We start from the raw sequence: 17,783 nt of genomic DNA, 5'->3' as shown, positions 1-17,783 counted from the left end.
ATTTTCAAAATATCTTTTCCAGCATATTAAATACATACAAACTACGTATTGGAGTATAATAACTATGTAAAGAAGCTAGAATAGATTGAGTTTTTGAAATTCAAGGTCTATAGAAGGGGGTTCAATATACCGCAGGGGGGTCAAAATACCATGGCAAAGTAAAATTTTCAAAATATCTTTTCCAGCATATCTAATACATACAAACTACTAATTTGAGTATTATAACTATATTAAGGAGTTAGAATAGCTAGAATTTTTGAAATTCAAGGTCTAGTAGGGGGTTCAATATACCGCAGGGGGGTCAAAATACCATGGCAAAGTAAAATTTTCAAAATATATTTTCCAGCATATTTAATACATACAAACTACTTATTGGGTTATTATAACTATGTTAAGGAGCTAGAATAGATTGAATTTTTGAAATTCAAGGTCTATAGTAGGGGGTTCAATATACCGCAGGGGGGTCAAAATACCATGGCTAAGTAAAATTTTCAAAATATATTTTCCAGCATATCTAATACATACAAACTACTTATTGGATTATTATAACTATGTTAAGGAGCTAGAATAGATTGAATTTTTGAAATTCAAGGTCTATAGTAGGGGGTTCAATATACCGCAGGGGGGTCAAAATACCATGGCAAAGTAAAATTTTCAAAATATATTTTCCAGCATATTGAATACATACAAACTACTTATTGGGTTATTATAACTATGTTAAGGAGTTAGAATAGCTAGAATTTTTGAAATTCAAGGTCTATAGTAGGGGGTTCAATATACTGCAGGGGGGTCAAAATACCATGGCAAAGTAAAATTTTCAAAATATCTTTTCCAGCATATCTAATACATACAAACTACTAATTTGAGTATTATAACTATATTAAGGAGTTAGAATAGCTAGAATTTTTGAAATTCAAGGTCTAGTAGGGGGTTCAATATACCTCAGGGGGGTCAAAATACCATGGCAAAGTAAAATTTTCAAAATATATTTTCCAGCATATTTAATACATACAAACTACTTATTGGGTTATTATAACTATGTTAAGGAGTTAGAATAGATTGAATTTTTGAAATTCAAGGTCTATAGTAGGGGGTTCAATATACCGCAGGGGGGTCAAAATACCATGGCTAAGTAAAATTTTCAAAATATCTTTTCCAGCATATTAAATACATACAAACTACGTATTGGAGTATAATAACTATGTAAAGAAGCTAGAATAGATTGAGTTTTTGAAATTCAAGGTCTATAGAAGGGGGTTCAATATACCGCAGGGGGGTCAAAATACCATGGCAAAGTAAAATTTTCAAAATATCTTTTCCAGCATATCTAATACATACAAACTACTTATTGGATTATTATAACTACATTAAGGAGTTAGAATAGCTAGAATTTTTGAAATTCAAGGTCTATAGTAGGGGGTTCAATATACCGCAGGGGGGTCAAAATACCATGGCAAAGTAAAATTTTTAAAATATCTTTTCCAGCATATCTAATACATACAAACTACTTATTGGATTATAATAACTATGTTAAGGAGCTAGAATAGATTGAATTTTTGAAATTCAAGGTCTATAGTAGGGGGTTCAATATACCGCAGGGGGGTCAAAATACCACGGCAAAGTAAAATTTTCAAAATATATTTTCCAGCATATTTAATACATACAAACTACTTATTGGGTTATTATAACTATGTTAAGGAGTTAGAATAGATTGAATTTTTGAAATTCAAGGTCTATAGTAGGGGGTTCAATATACCGCAGGGGGGTCAAAATACCATGGCTAAGTAAAATTTTCAAAATATATTTTCCAGCATATCTAATACATACAAACTACTTATTGGATTATTATAACTATGTTAAGGAGCTAGAATAGATTGAATTTTTGAAATTCAATGTCTATAGTAGGGGGTTCAATATACCTCAGGGGGGTCAAAATACCATGGCAAAGTAAAATTTTCAAAATTATTTTCCAGCATATTTAATACATACAAACTACTTATTGGGTTATTATAACTATGTTAAGGAGTTAGAATAGATTGAATTTTTGAAATTCAAGGTCTATAGAAGGGGGTTCAATATACCGCAGGGGGGTCAAAATACCATGGCTAAGTAAAATTTTCAAAATATCTTTTCCAGCATATTAAATACATACAAACTACGTATTGGAGTATAATAACTATGTAAAGAAGCTAGAATAGATTGAATTTTTGAAATTCAAGGTCTATAGTAGGGGGTTCAATATACTGCAGGGGGGTCAAAATACCATGGCTAAGTAAAATTTTCAAAATATATTTTCCAGCATATTTAATACATACAAACTACTTATTGGGTTATTATAACTATGTTAAGGAGTTAGAATAGATTGAATTTTTGAAATTCAAGGTCTATAGTAGGGGGTTCAATATACCGCAGGGGGGTCAAAATACCATGGCAAAGTAAAATTTTCAAAATATATTTTCCAGCATATTGAATACATACAAACTACTTATTGGGTTATTATAACTATGTTAAGGAGTTAGAATAGCTATAATTTTTGAAATTCAAGGTCTATAGTAGGGGGTTCAATATACTGCAGGGGGGTCAAAATACCATGGCAAAGTAAAATTTTCAAAATATCTTTTCCAGCATATCTAATACATACAAACTACTAATTTGAGTATTATAACTATATTAAGGAGTTAGAATAGCTAGAATTTTTGAAATTCAAGGTCTAGTAGGGGGTTCAATATACCTCAGGGGGGTCAAAATACCATGGCAAAGTAAAATTTTCAAAATATATTTTCCAGCATATTTAATACATACAAACTACTTATTGGGTTATTATAACTATGTTAAGGAGTTAGAATAGATTGAATTTTTGAAATTCAAGGTCTATAGTAGGGGGTTCAATATACCGCAGGGGGGTCAAAATACCATGGCTAAGTAAAATTTTCAAAATATATTTTCCAGCATATCTAATACATACAAACTACTTATTGGATTATTATCACTATGTTAAGGAGCTAGAATAGATTGAATTTTTGAAATTCAAGGTCTATAGTAGGGGGTTCAATATACTGCAGGGGGGTCAAAATACCATGGCAAAGTAAAATTTTCAAAATATCTTTTCCAGCATATTAAATACATACAAACTACGTATTGGAGTATAATAACTATGTAAAGAAGCTAGAATAGATTGAGTTTTTGAAATTCAAGGTCTATAGAAGGGGGTTCAATATACCGCAGGGGGGTCAAAATACCATGGCAAAGTAAAATTTTCAAAATATCTTTTCCAGCATATCTAATACATACAAACTACTAATTTGAGTATTATAACTATATTAAGGAGTTAGAATAGCTAGAATTTTTGAAATTCAAGGTCTAGTAGGGGGTTCAATATACCTCAGGGGGGTCAAAATACCATGGCAAAGTAAAATTTTCAAAATATATTTTCCAGCATATTTAATACATACAAACTACTTATTGGGTTATTATAACTATGTTAAGGAGTTAGAATAGATTGAATTCTTGAAATTCAAGGTCTATAGTAGGGGGTTCAATATACCGCAGGGGGGTCAAAATACCATGGCTAAGTAAAATTTTCAAAATATATTTTCCAGCATATCTAATACATACAAACTACTTATTGGATTATTATAACTATGTTGAGGAGCTAGAATAGATTGAATTTTTGAAATTCAATGTCTATAGTAGGGGGTTCAATATACTACAGGGGGGTTAAAATACCATGGCAAAGTAAAATTTTCAAAATATCTTTTCCAGCATATCTAATACATACAAACTACTAATTTGAGTATTATAACTATATTAAGGAGTTAGAATAGCTAGAATTTTTGAAATTCAAGGTCTAGTAGGGGGTTCAATATACCGCAGGGGGGTCAAAATACCATGGCAAAGTAAAATTTTCAAAATATATTTTCCAGCATATTTAATACATACAAACTACTTATTGGGTTATTATAACTATGTTAAGGAGTTAGAATAGATTGAATTTTTGAAATTCAAGGTCTATAGTAGGGGGTTCAATATACCGCAGGGGGGTCAAAATACCATGGCAAAGTAAAATTTTCAAAATATCTTTTCCAGCATATTAAATACATACAAACTACGTATTAGAGTATAATAACTATGTAAAGAAGCTAGAATAGATTAAGTTTTTGAAATTCAAGGTCTATAGAAGGGGGTTCAATATACCGCAGGGGGGTCAAAATACCATGGCAAAGTAAAATTTTCAAAATATCTTTTCCAGCATATCTAATACATACAAACTACTTATTGGATTATTATAACTACATTAAGGAGTTAGAATAGCTAGAATTTTTGAAATTCAAGGTCTATAGCAGGAGGTTCAATATACCGCAGGGGGGTCAAAATACCATGGCAAAGTAAAATTTTTAAAATATCTTTTCCAGCATATCTAATACATACAAACTACTTATTGGGTTATTATAACTATGTTAAGGAGTTAGAATAGATTGAATTTTTGAAATTCAAGGTCTATAGTAGGGGGTTCAATATACCGCAGGGGGGTCAAAATACCATGGCTAAGTAAAATTTTCAAAATATCTTTTCCAGATACAAACTACTTATTGGAGTTCAATTACTATGTTGTGCATTAAGAATAGCTGGACTTTTTAAAATTGAAGGTCTATGGTAGGGGGTTTGTATGTATAAAACATGTCTGAAAAGAAATTTTGAAAATTTTACCTTGCCATCTTATTTTGACCCCCTGCGGTATATTGAACCCCCTACAATAGACCTTGAATTTCAGATATTCTAGCTAATTCTAACTCCTTAACATAGTTATAATACTCCAATAAGTAGTTTGTATGTATTTAACATACTGGAAAAGATATTTTGAAAATTTTAATTGGCATGGTATTTTGACCCCCCTGTGGTATATTGAACCCCCTACTATAGACCTTAAATTAAAAAAATTCAAGCTATTCTAACTCCTTAATATAGTTATAATACTCAAATTAGTAGTTTGTATGTATTAGATATGCTGGAAAAGATATTTTGAAAATTTTACTTTGCCATGGTATTTCGACCCCTATGCGGTATATTGAACCCCCTACTATAGACCTTGAATTTCAAAAATTCTAGCTATTCTAACTCCTTAACATAGTTATAATACTCCAATAAGTAGTTTGTATGTATTAGATATGCTGGAAAAGATATTTTGAAAATTTTACTTAGCCATGGTATTTTGACCCCCCTGCGGTATATTGAACCCCCTACTATAGACCTTGAATTAAAAAAATTCTAGCTATTCTAACTCCTTAACATAGTTATAATACCCAAATAAGTAGTTTGTATGTATTAAACATACTGGAAAAGATATTTTGAAAATTTTACTAAGCCATGGTATTTTGACCCCCCTGCAGTATATTGAACCCCCTACTATAGACCTTAAATTAAAAAAATTCAAGCTATTCTAACTCCTTATCATAGTAATAATACTCCAATAGGTAGTTTGTATGTATTTAACATACTGGACAAGATATTTTGAAAATTTTACTTTGCCATGGTATTTTGACCCCCCTGCGGTATATTGAACCCTCTACTATAGACCTTAAATTAAAAAAATTCAAGCTATTCTAACTCCTTATCATAGTAATAATACTCCAATAGGTAGTTTGTATGTATTTAACATACTGGAAAAGATATTTTGAAAATTTTACTTTGCCATGTTATTTTGACCCCCCTGCGGTATATATTGAACCCCCTACTATAGACCTTGAATTTCAAAAATTCTAGCTATTCTAACTCCTTAACATAGTTATAATACTCCAATAAGTAGTTTGTATGTATTAAATATGCTGGAAAATATAGTTTGAAAATTTTACTTAGCCATGGTATTTTGACCCCCCTGCGGTATATTGAACCCCCTACTATAGACCTTGAATTTCAAAAATTCTAGCTATTCTAACTCCTTAACATAGTTATAATACTCCAATAAGTAGTTTGTATGTATTAGATATGCTGGAAAAGATATTTTGAAAATTTTACTTTGCCATGGTATTTCGACCCCTCTGCGGTATATTGAACCCCCTACTATAGACCTTGAATTTCAAAAATTCAATCTATTCTAACTCCTTAACATAGTTATAATAACCCAATAAGTAGTTTGTATGTATCAAATATGCTGGAAAATATATTTTGAAAATTTTACTTTGCCATGGTATTTTGACCCCCCTGTGGTATATTGAACCCCCTACTATAGACCTTGAATTTCAAAAATTCTAGCTATTCTAACTCCTTAATGTAGTTATAATACTCAAATTAGTAGTTTGTATGTATTAGATATGCTGGAAAAGATATTTTGAAAATTTTACTTTGCCATGGTATTTCGACCCCTCTGCGGTATATTGAACCCCCTACTATAGACCTTGAATTTCAAAAATTCTAGCTATTCTAACTCCTTAACATAGTAATAATAATCCAATAAGTAGTTTGTATGTATTAAATATGCTGGAAAAGATATTTTGAAAATTTTACTTTGCCATGGTATTTTGACCCCCCTGCGGTATATTGAACCCCCTACTATAGACCTTGAATTTAAAAAATTCAATCTATTCTAGCTCCTTAACATAGTTATAATACTCCAATAAGTAGTTTGTATGTATTAGATATGCTGGAAAAGATATTTTAAAAATTTTACTTTGCCATGGTATTTTGACCCCCTGCGGCATATTGAACCCCCTACTATAGACCTTGAATTTCAAAAATTCAATCTATTCTAGCTCCTTAACATAGTTATAGTACCCAAATAAGTAGTTTGTATGTATCAAATATGCTGGAAAAGATATTTTGAAAATTTTACTTAGCCATGGTATTTTGACGCCCCTGCGGTATATTGAACCCCCTACTATAGACCTTGAATTTCAAGAATTCTAGCTATTTTAACTCCTTAACATAGTTATAATACCCAAATAAGTAGTTTGTATGTATTAAACATACTGGAAAAGATATTTTGAAATTTTTCTTAGCCATGGTATTTTGACCCCCCTGCAGTATATTGAACCCCCTACTCAAGACCTTGAATTTCAAAAATTCAATCTATTCTAACTCCTTAACATAGTTATAATACTCCAATAAGTAGTTTGCATGTATTTTACATACTGGAAAAGATATTTTGAAAATTTTACTTAGCCATGGTATTTTGACCCCCCTGCCGTATATTGAACCCCCTACTCAAGACCTTGAATTTCAAAAATTCAATCTATTCTAACTCCTTAACAAAGTTATAATACTCCAATAAGTAGTTTGTATGTATTAAACATACTGGAAAAGATATTTTGAAAATTTTACTTCGCCATGGTATTTTGACCCCCCTGCGGTATATTGAACCCCCTACTCAAGACCTTGAATTTCAAAAATTCAATCTATTCTAACTCCTTTACATAGTTATAATACTCCAATAAGTAGTTTGTATGTATTTAACATACTGGAAAAGATATTTTGAAAATTTTACTTAGCCATGGTATTTTGACCCCCCCCCTGCGGTATATTGAACCCCCTACTATAGACCTTGAATTTCAAAAATTCTAGCTATTCTAACTCCTTAACATAGTTATAATACTCCAATTAGTAGTTTGTATGTATTAGATATGCTGGAAAAGATATTTTGAAAATTTTACTTCGCCATGGTATTTTGACCCCCCTGCGGTATATTGAACCCACTACTATAGACCTTGAATTTCAAAAATTCTAGCTATTCTAACTCCTTAACATAGTAATAATAATCCAATAAGTAGTTTGTATGTATTAGATATGCTGGAAAAGATATTTTGAAAATTTTACTTTGCCATGGTATTTTGACCCCCCTGCGGTATATTGAATCCCCTACTATAGACCTTGAATTTAAAAAATTCAATCTATTCTACTCCTTAACATAGTTATAATACTTCAATAAGTAGTTTGTATGTATTAGATATGCTGGAAAAGATATTTTAAAAATTTTACTTTGCCATGGTATTTTGACCCCCTGCGGCATATTGAACCCCCTACTATAGACCTTGAATTTCAAAAATTCAATCTATTCTAGCTCCTTAACATAGTTATAGTACCCAAATAAGTAGTTTGTATGTATCAAATATGCTGGAAAAGATATTTTGAAAATTTTACTTAGCCATGGTATTTTGACGCCCCTGCGGTATATTGAACCCCCTACTATAGACCTTGAATTTCAAGAATTCTAGCTATTTTAACTCCTTAACATAGTTATAATACCCAAATAAGTAGTTTGTATGTATTAAACATACTGGAAAAGATATTTTGAAATTTTTCTTAGCCATGGTATTTTGACCCCCCTGCAGTATATTGAACCCCCTACTCAAGACCTTGAATTTCAAAAATTCAATCTATTCTAACTCCTTAACATAGTTATAATACTCCAATAAGTAGTTTGCATGTATTTTACATACTGGAAAAGATATTTTGAAAATTTTACTTAGCCATGGTATTTTGACCCCCCTGCCGTATATTGAACCCCCTACTCAAGACCTTGAATTTCAAAAATTCAATCTATTCTAACTCCTTAACAAAGTTATAATACTCCAATAAGTAGTTTGTATGTATTAAACATACTGGAAAAGATATTTTGAAAATTTTACTTCGCCATGGTATTTTGACCCCCCTGCGGTATATTGAACCCCCTACTCAAGACCTTGAATTTCAAAAATTCAATCTATTCTAACTCCTTTACATAGTTATAATACTCCAATAAGTAGTTTGTATGTATTTAACTTACTGGAAAAGATATTTTGAAAATTTTACTTAGCCATGGTATTTTGACCCCCCCTGCGGTATATTGAACCCCCTACTATAGACCTTGAATTTCAAAAATGCTAGCTATTCTAACTCCTTAACATAGTTATAATACTCCAATTAGTAGTTTGTATGTATTAGATATGCTGGAAAAGATATTTTGAAAATTTTACTTCGCCATGGTATTTTGACCCCCCTGCGGTATATTGAACCCACTACTATAGACCTTGAATTTCAAAAATTCAATCTATTCTAGCTCCTTAACATAGTTATAATACTCCAATAAGTAGTTTGTATGTATTAGATATGCTGGAAAAGATATTTTGAAAATTTTACTTTGCCATGGTATTTTGACCCCCCTGTGGTATATTGAACCCCCTACTATAGACCTTGAATTTCAAGAATTCTAGCTATTTTAACTCCTTAACATAGTTATAATATCCAAATAAGTAGTTTGTATGTATTAAACATACTGGAAAAGATATTTTGAAAAATTTTCTTAGCCATGGTATTTTGACCCCCCTGCGGTATATTGAACCCCCTACTCAAGACCTTGAATTTCAAAAATTCAATCTATTCTAACTCCTTAACATAGTTATAATAACCCAATAAGTAGTTTGTATGTATTAAACATACTGGAAAAGATATTTTGAAAATTTTACTTCGCCATGGTATTTTGAACCCCTGCGGTATATTGAACCCCCTACTCAAGACCTTGAATTTCAAAAATTCTAGCTATTCTAACTCCTTAACATAGTTGTAATACTCCAATAAGTAGTTTGTATGAATTAAACATACTGGAAAAGATATTTTGAAAATTTTACTTCGCCATGGTATTTTGACCCCCCTGCGGTATATTGAACCCCCTACTCAAGACCTTGAATTTCAAAAATTCAATCTATTCTAACTCCTTTACATAGTTATAATACTCCAATAAGTAGTTTGTATGTATTTAACATACTGGAAAAGATATTTTGAAAATTTTACTTTAATAGCCATGGTATTTTGACCCCCCTGCGGTATATTGAACCCCCTACTATAGACCTTGAATTTCAAAAATTCTAGCTATTCTAACTCCTTAACATAGTTATAATACCCAAATAAATAGTTTGTTTGTATTAAACATACTGGAAAAGATATTTTGAAAATTTTACTTAGCCATGGTATTTTGACCCCCCTGCGGTATATTGAACCCCCTACTATAGACCTTGAATTTCAAAAACTCAATCTATTCTAGCTTCTTTACATAGTTATTATACTCCAATACGTAGTTTGTATGTATTAAATATGCTGGAAAAGATATTTTGAAAATTTTACTTTGCCATGGCATGTTATTTTGACCCCCCTACCATGGTATATTGAGCCCCCTACTATACATCTAAAGACCTTTAATGCTAAAATATCTAGCTCCTTTCCATATTTATTATACTCCAATAAGAAGTTTGTATTTATTTTAGTAGCTTGAAAAGATGTTTTGAAAATTTTACTTTTTAGATTAACTGAGCCATGGTAATTTGACCCCCTCCCCCTTTTTCTACCATGGAGAATCAAAACTTAAGTCTACCATTCTATATAAATATTACAAATTTCAAAAAATTAAAGTGTCCAAGCTACATGGTCTAGTTATAATGCTTTCGTTTGATTGAAATTTTGTTGGTTAAGACTTCAGAGCACTTATACCAAGCAAATATTTTTCTTTTAACCAATCATTGAAAATTGACCTCCCCTTCTTGTATTAATGATTTTTAATATTTGATTAGCTTTTATATAATGTTAAATGTTTTATTAATCATCTAGAATTAAAAAAACAGGGGGGTTCAATTTACCATGGGGGTTCAATTTTCCATACAGGGGGGGTTCAATTTACCATGGGGGGGTTCAATTTACCATAGCGGTATTTTGACCCCGGGGTCATTTTACCATGGGGTTCAAAATACCATATGACAGGTGCACCGGCTTTCTGAAATAGCAAAATATCTGATATTTATTGTATAGTAATATAATATTTCCAACAGAAAGTAACCAAAAGTTAGTGTGCAATAAATTCTATTATTGCACTAGTGCAATAAATCTTCAAAATTCATGACGTCATCAATGACAAAATATTAGTTTAAACCAATTTTTACTTTCAAATATTAATTTGCTATACAATAAAAGGGTTATTGCATGAATATTGGGGAATATTGTCCCTCGTAGAACATATATTGCACTCGCAAGCTCGTGCAATATAAAATTCTACTCGGGACAATATTCCCCAATATTCATGCAATAACCCTATATTACTATCAATATTTTCTTATTTCTTCTTTTGACATTTAGTTGAAAATAATTTCAAAACATTTGAAGCCTGTTTTCACTTTTCACTTCACATCCTTTTCTAATTCTTTCTTTACTAAAACTAACCAAACCATTTATGATAGACTTGCCTTAATTACCATAAATAAACACAGAAATTATTGCAAGCATTTAATTTTTGTGATTTTCTTAATTTAGACTTAAAATGCGATTTAAATTATTGCAATATTGAGAAAAATCCTGTTTTATTCATACAACTAATAATTTCGAAATGTGAGTTTAAATTATTGTAATTATAACCATGTTGCAGTTTTGGCAATAATAAAAACAAAGCAATTATGTCTAAATGTACAGTGTATACTTATTGACTGGGTATGAGTGGAATAGTAAGTTTATTGTCCAGAGGAGCAACTATTGTCCTGAGGCACAGCCGAGTGCAATAGTTGTATCCGAGGGACAATAAACTTACTATTCCATGAATATCCAGTCAGTGTTTTATTATATCGAAAAAGACAACAGACAATAAATGGCAGTGATAAATCAACTATCGTTATATTAAAAAGAAACCAAACCGTAACATTTACTTCATTGATATGTTCAAATGCTAAGGCTACGTCTTGCACTGACATCAACCCTATACTAGATACAATAGGTAAAACATGATGTTGTTACTCGCGCATTATTTTCAAAATCCTGCAATCATGTAGCTGCATTGAAAATTCCAAGAAATATAATGATGCTTGCGGTAAAATAGTTTCACCCAGGTCCAACAGTTCATGCAAAGCTTGTAATTTGCAAAATTTGTGAAAATATTGTATACTTTTTTTTATTTATAGAACATGATAACTGAGGTATAATAATATACAATATCTACCTGTTCATCATGATATTATTTTCAGGAGATCTAGGCAGGGTTGCCACTGACTGAGGTCTTTGAATCGATCTTCTAGGACTACTGGAAAAAAAAACAAAATGTAAAAATGTTGTGAAAGATTTTTTTTTTTTAAAGTTATTGCTTTGTGATGTCAAATAGTTTACAATGGGATATGAACATGATGAATATTTAAGGTGGTACCTAACACTACAGGGAGATAACTCTGTAAAATCAGTAGAACGTTTTAATGACGTCGTGTTCTTAAGGGAATATTAAGCTTCTCAAGGATCAAAATGAGTGTTTGTCAAACTGCTATATAACCAGTGTAATTTTTCTGATTAAACGGTTGGTTCTATTTTTTTAATTTTTTTTATATTTTTGTCAAAGGGTCAAAGTAAATACTTTGTCAAAATTTTAAGAAAATTAAACGAGCCAAATTAATTTTAATTCAGGTGTTAGGTACCACCTTAATTTCTTTTTGACTTTCAATATTTTCATTAACATCGATCATTGAGATGTTTGAATTTTTTGATGACAGTTGCGTCAGATAGAAATTGACATTTGAAAATGTATATCATAACATCTGTTTACTTTTTTTGGGTTGAATAAATAATTCTATGCAGAGTCTGTAACCATGGTAACTATTTCAAAATTGACATGATATAAGAACCCTACAAAACAAAACAAACTTCATCTTTTATTTCTTATCTGATTATTCCAAAATCCATGATTGATTGTTGGTTGCTTAACGTCCAGTGGCAAATATTTCATGCATATTCAGGACAAGAACAAGTTCACTATAAATACTATAGGTAGGTCTTGAAAAAATAGAGGCCATCTGGGATAATGGTCGGGGATATTTGGACTGCCACTGGAAAATGAGGGTATATTGAATAGGGACAGAAATTTTGCCTTGCAACAGGCCACCTATGGACCCCTTAAAGAGTTGTTGCAAGGGTTCTTAACATGCAAAGAGCGTGGCACTCTTTTTACACGAGGCATCGGATTTAACGTCCCCAATCTGACCGGACGTGACTGCGAACTTGATACATCCCGCACAGCCAAACGGACGCCCCACTTCCGGTCAGGAGAAGACCAACTGACCATATTTCTATTCCCCAGTCACCCATTAAACACTTATACATATACATGTTTCAGAGGTGGACTTGCATATGTTTACTTTGTTGCCACTGATGATTAAGGTGGTACCTAACACTACAGGGAGATAACTCTGTAAAATCAGCTAAACGTTTCAATTACATTGTGTTATTAAGGGAATATTAAGCTTCTCAATGATCAAAATTAATGTTCGTCAAACTGCTATATAACCAGTGTAATTTTTCTGATAAATTGGTTGGTTCAAATTTTTTTAAATTTTCATTTTTTTGTCAAAGGGTCAAAGTAAATGCTCTGTCAAAATTTTATGAAAATTAAACGAGCCAAATCAATTTTAGTGAAGGTGTTGGGTATCACCTTAAATAGGAAACATTTGGTCAAACATTGTTGTATTTAACAAATTCACTCCCATTACAAAATTTCATGATGCATGTTTCAATTTCATTCAGGTTCAAATTGGTGAACCCAGCATTATGAAATATTAATATGATGTCAAATTCTTTTGTCTCACTCAGCAATCTATCGAACTTTTAATCCAATGAACAGTTTCTGTAAAGATATTTTCTCAGATTCCGAGATAAGATAGTACCTGTGTTATTTCAGAGAGCTTTTCATCGACAATAGATATAGGAAGATGTGGTATGAGTGCCAATGAGACAACTCTCCATCCAAGTCACAGTTTGTAAAAGTAAACTATAATAGGTCTTTAACACAGAGTCTTGTATTTAAATTGTAATAATAGTCCTTTTTTACCTTTTCTGGCCAGATAAAGTCTCCATGTTGTTTGTGTGAAGTTCCTTGTTTTAATGACAACACAATTGATGATTGTTTTAACAGTTGACTTCTTTAAGTTCACAGTTTGACAACACTTGTGAAAACAACTTTGTTTTTACAGCAAATCAATAAATCAAGTTATTTTGTTTACAAATAAAAGTAAGCGCTTTAACAACTTTCATAATTAGTAACCGCCCCAAAAAAAGAAGTTTTAATCATTGCACCCCCTTTCTTCTAAACGAAATCTTACATATAAACAGTCTGTGTATTTTTTTAGACAAATATATTAGAAGTACTGTAAACAAGCTCACAGAATAACCTCATACTTCAAAAGATTTCTGACCCCCTCCCTCCAAACATTCTTGTATTGTGTTAACTATTTGTATCTTTAAGTTTAAATGTGGTTCTTAATAAGTACCTTCTTATACTTTCTTTTTGAACTAAAGTAATCAGCAGAAAGAAAAAGTTAATAAATTTTCTTGTTTGATTTGTTTTACATTGTCATTTTGGGCCTTTTATAGCTGACTAACCGGTATGGGCTTTCCTCATTGTTGAAGGCCGTACGGTGACCTATAGTTGTTAATTTTTATATCATTTTGGTCTCTTGTGGAGAGTTGTCTCACTGCCAATCATACCACATCTTCTCTTTTTTATAATAAAACACACAACTGTACTTGAAGTACAGTAAAATTTGTATATAAAGGCCGCCTTTTGGACCAGAGAAACCCGATTTTATAAGGATGGTGATCTTTGAAATCATATTTATAATGCATAGACATTACTTTAGTGGGCAAGAATAGGGTTGTTTTTCAGCATAGATCTCACCTTAAAGCAAGCAGGTTTTACTGTGTATTCAACAACCAACAATGACCTTCACATTAGATAATTACCCAGTATTCTTTTTACTTTCACTGTGAGTTCTCTGCCGTATTGTCACATCGCTCTCACTTTCTCCACTTTCTCGTGATCGCCTCAATGTGGAGGTACTTGTCGAACTCCTTTGTCGGAAAATATCTGCCCCGGAATTCTTTCTCATATAACTACAATCCATGAATATAAAGTTAAGAATTATCAATGTGTTTAATTAACATCAATCATGTTTTTAACAATAATTTTTAAAAATTTGAAATAATTTTGATTTGCCTATAGTGGGTTTTAAAGTTTTCATTATACATTTCTTATCAATTTCCACAATTCAAATTAATTCCAGGTTCAAATAATTCCTTGCTTTTATTTTATCATTTAATTTTTTCTTAGCCAAAAAAAAAACCATAAAAAAATATAGACACAATGATTGGTTGAAAAAGTCTGTACATATCATTTATTTTTGCCATGTTATGCAGAACAGCGTTTTCTGTGAAAGATATGATAATGTTAAGAAATTTCATTATTCCCTTTCTCTTAGAATGCCATGAGATTATGCAAAGTTGAAATGAGTTGGTAATCAAGACCAGGTAGGAATTATAGAACCCTGAAAGGTAAATACTTTGTAGGCTAGCCTAGCCTAGTATTCCACAAAAAGTTACACTATCTGTGAATTGTTTCACGTAACCTATCATGCACATGATGTACTTGTATGTTGTTAACTTTTTACATACTGTGACTTGGATGGAGATATGTCTCATTGGCACTTATATCACATCTTCTTATTTCTATATATTGTAAATTCAGAAATTATTGCGTGCATTTATTATTGCGATTTTTGTCATTTTAGGTTAAAATGAGATTTAAATTTTTGCGATATTGAGAAAAACCAAGTTACATTCATATAAAAAATTTCAAAATGCGAGTTTAAATTATTGCAATTATAACCCTGTCACATTTTTTCACAATAATAAAACATCGCAATAATTTCTGAAGTACTAGTAAAATGACTTTAAAATATATCCAACCCAATTAAAGGGGACATAACTCTTATGAATTCATGAATAATGTCAATAATATAAAATCTGACATACACAAGTAATTCTTCATGGATATTCTGAGCACTAAAACTATCTTCTAGCTGCATGTACAATTCTCCTGGCCCGGTGGGAGAATGTCGGCCAACTTCCATGAAGAAAAAATTGTCTGTGTTTGCATATCTTCTTATACTGCTCAACTGTAAAATAAAACACACATTATGAATAAATAGAAATGTGGGTTTTATATTAACTTAAACAAAATACAAAGCATAGAGCCATTTTGAGGCCACACAAAATTAAAAAGAATGGAGTTGTAACTTCATTGATATAAACAATTTGTCAAGTTAAAATAGCCATAGACAACAAATGCTATATTTCAACAGTTTGTATCTTTTTAGATCTGTATTGGACACCACATTATAAATGCTATATTCTAACTGTTTGTATCTTTATAGATCTGTATTGGACACCACATTATAAATGCTATATTCTAACTGTTTGTATCTTTTTAGATCTGTATTGGATACCACATTATAAATGCTATATTCTAACTGTTTGTATCTTTTTAGATCTGTATTGGATACCACATTATAAATGCTATATTCTAACTGTTTGTATCTTTTTTAGATCTGTATTGGATACCACATTATAAATGCTATATCCTAACTGTTTGTATCTTTTTAGATCTGTATTGGACACCACATTATTAATGCTATATTCTAACTGTTTGTATCTTTTTAGATTTGTATTGGACACCACATTATAAATGCTATATTCTAACTGTTTGTATCTTTTTAGATCTGTATTGGACACCACATTATAAATGCTATATTCTAACTGTTTGTATCTTTTTAGATCTGTATTGGACACCACATTATAAATGCTATATTCTAACTGTTTGTATCTTTTTAGATCTGTATTGGATACCACATTATAAATGCTATATTCTAACTGTTTGTATCTTTATATATCTGTATTGGACACCACATTATAAATGCTAATATTCTAACTGTTTGTATCTTTATACATGTATATCTGTATTGGACACCACATTATAAATGCTATATTCCAACTGTTTGTATCTTTTTAGATCTGTATTTTTTTTTTACCTCATTCTAAATGCTATATTTAAACAACTTGCATCTTATTTGAACTTTAATTGGATAATATATGATCAATGATAGATTTAAACTGCTTGTATCTATTTGTTTTGCAAAATCTCTTTTTCTTGCTTTAATTTGTTAAGGAACATAATTTTTTTTTAAAATATGAGTTGTATTTCAAAACTTGTATTTTATCTGAACTTTAATTGGATATAATATATGATCAATGATAAATCTAAACTGCTTGTATCTGTATCTATGGTGCAAAATATCTTTGCCTTTATTTGATACAGGACAGGGCTCGACATTAACGCTTGTCCGATTGTCCGCTACCAGAGGTAAAAAGGGGCGGACAAGTAAAACCCCAGTAGAGCTTGTCCGATGGGACAAGTAAAATAATCTGTAGAAAATAATTTAAATCCCACCCTGATGATCAAACGAAATTCGTTAATCAATAAGGTTTTAAAAATGTTATTTAATTTGACCTGTTATAAGATTACAAAATCAATCGATAATAAATTTCAACTGTTGTCTTGTCATATACTTCGGCATAGAAAAAACACATTCTGTAAACGTAAACCAGTCATCGACACTCTTACTACTGAATCTTCCTCCGATCATTTAGAACAACCTCCAGTGGAGAAACTTTATCAGTGATGCACTATAAAGATACGGAACTCAGCTTTGAGATTAAAATAACAATATTGACAGAGACGAACATTTTATAAACAAACCCCTTCCATACAATCATGGACTTACCTTAACAAAATTTGGTTTCACTACATCTGGGGAAAAGAAAAAAACAAAAGACGAAGAAGAGTATAAAGAAAGGAAGGAAGAATACGAGCTTAAAAGACAGAGGACGTATTCACCGAGCTGGGAAGAGGAATTGCTTGGGTTAAAAAAAGCTGTTCATACGGACGATGATGGCCGGGAAGGTTGACG

At 31.1% G+C, this 17,783-nt stretch overlaps 1 protein-coding gene across 1 annotated transcript in view; it reads right to left on the bottom strand.

Moving 5' to 3' along the window:
• Positions 1–17,783, bottom strand: part of LOC139498519 (insulin receptor substrate 1-B-like) — a gene marked incomplete at its 5' end in the record, with an annotated part of 52,323 nt that overhangs the window by 14,291 nt on the left and 20,249 nt on the right. The window contains 3 exon segments of the mRNA XM_071286938.1: positions 11,942–12,022; positions 14,722–14,871; positions 15,790–15,932. Of these exon segments, the coding sequence (XP_071143039.1) occupies positions 11,942–12,022; positions 14,722–14,871; positions 15,790–15,932 (374 nt within the window).

Source organism: Mytilus edulis, chromosome 12, assembly GCF_963676685.1.
Source record: "Mytilus edulis chromosome 12, xbMytEdul2.2, whole genome shotgun sequence".
NCBI lineage: Eukaryota > Metazoa > Mollusca > Bivalvia > Mytilida > Mytilidae > Mytilus > Mytilus edulis.
This window is presented reverse-complemented; position numbering and strand designations above follow the sequence as displayed.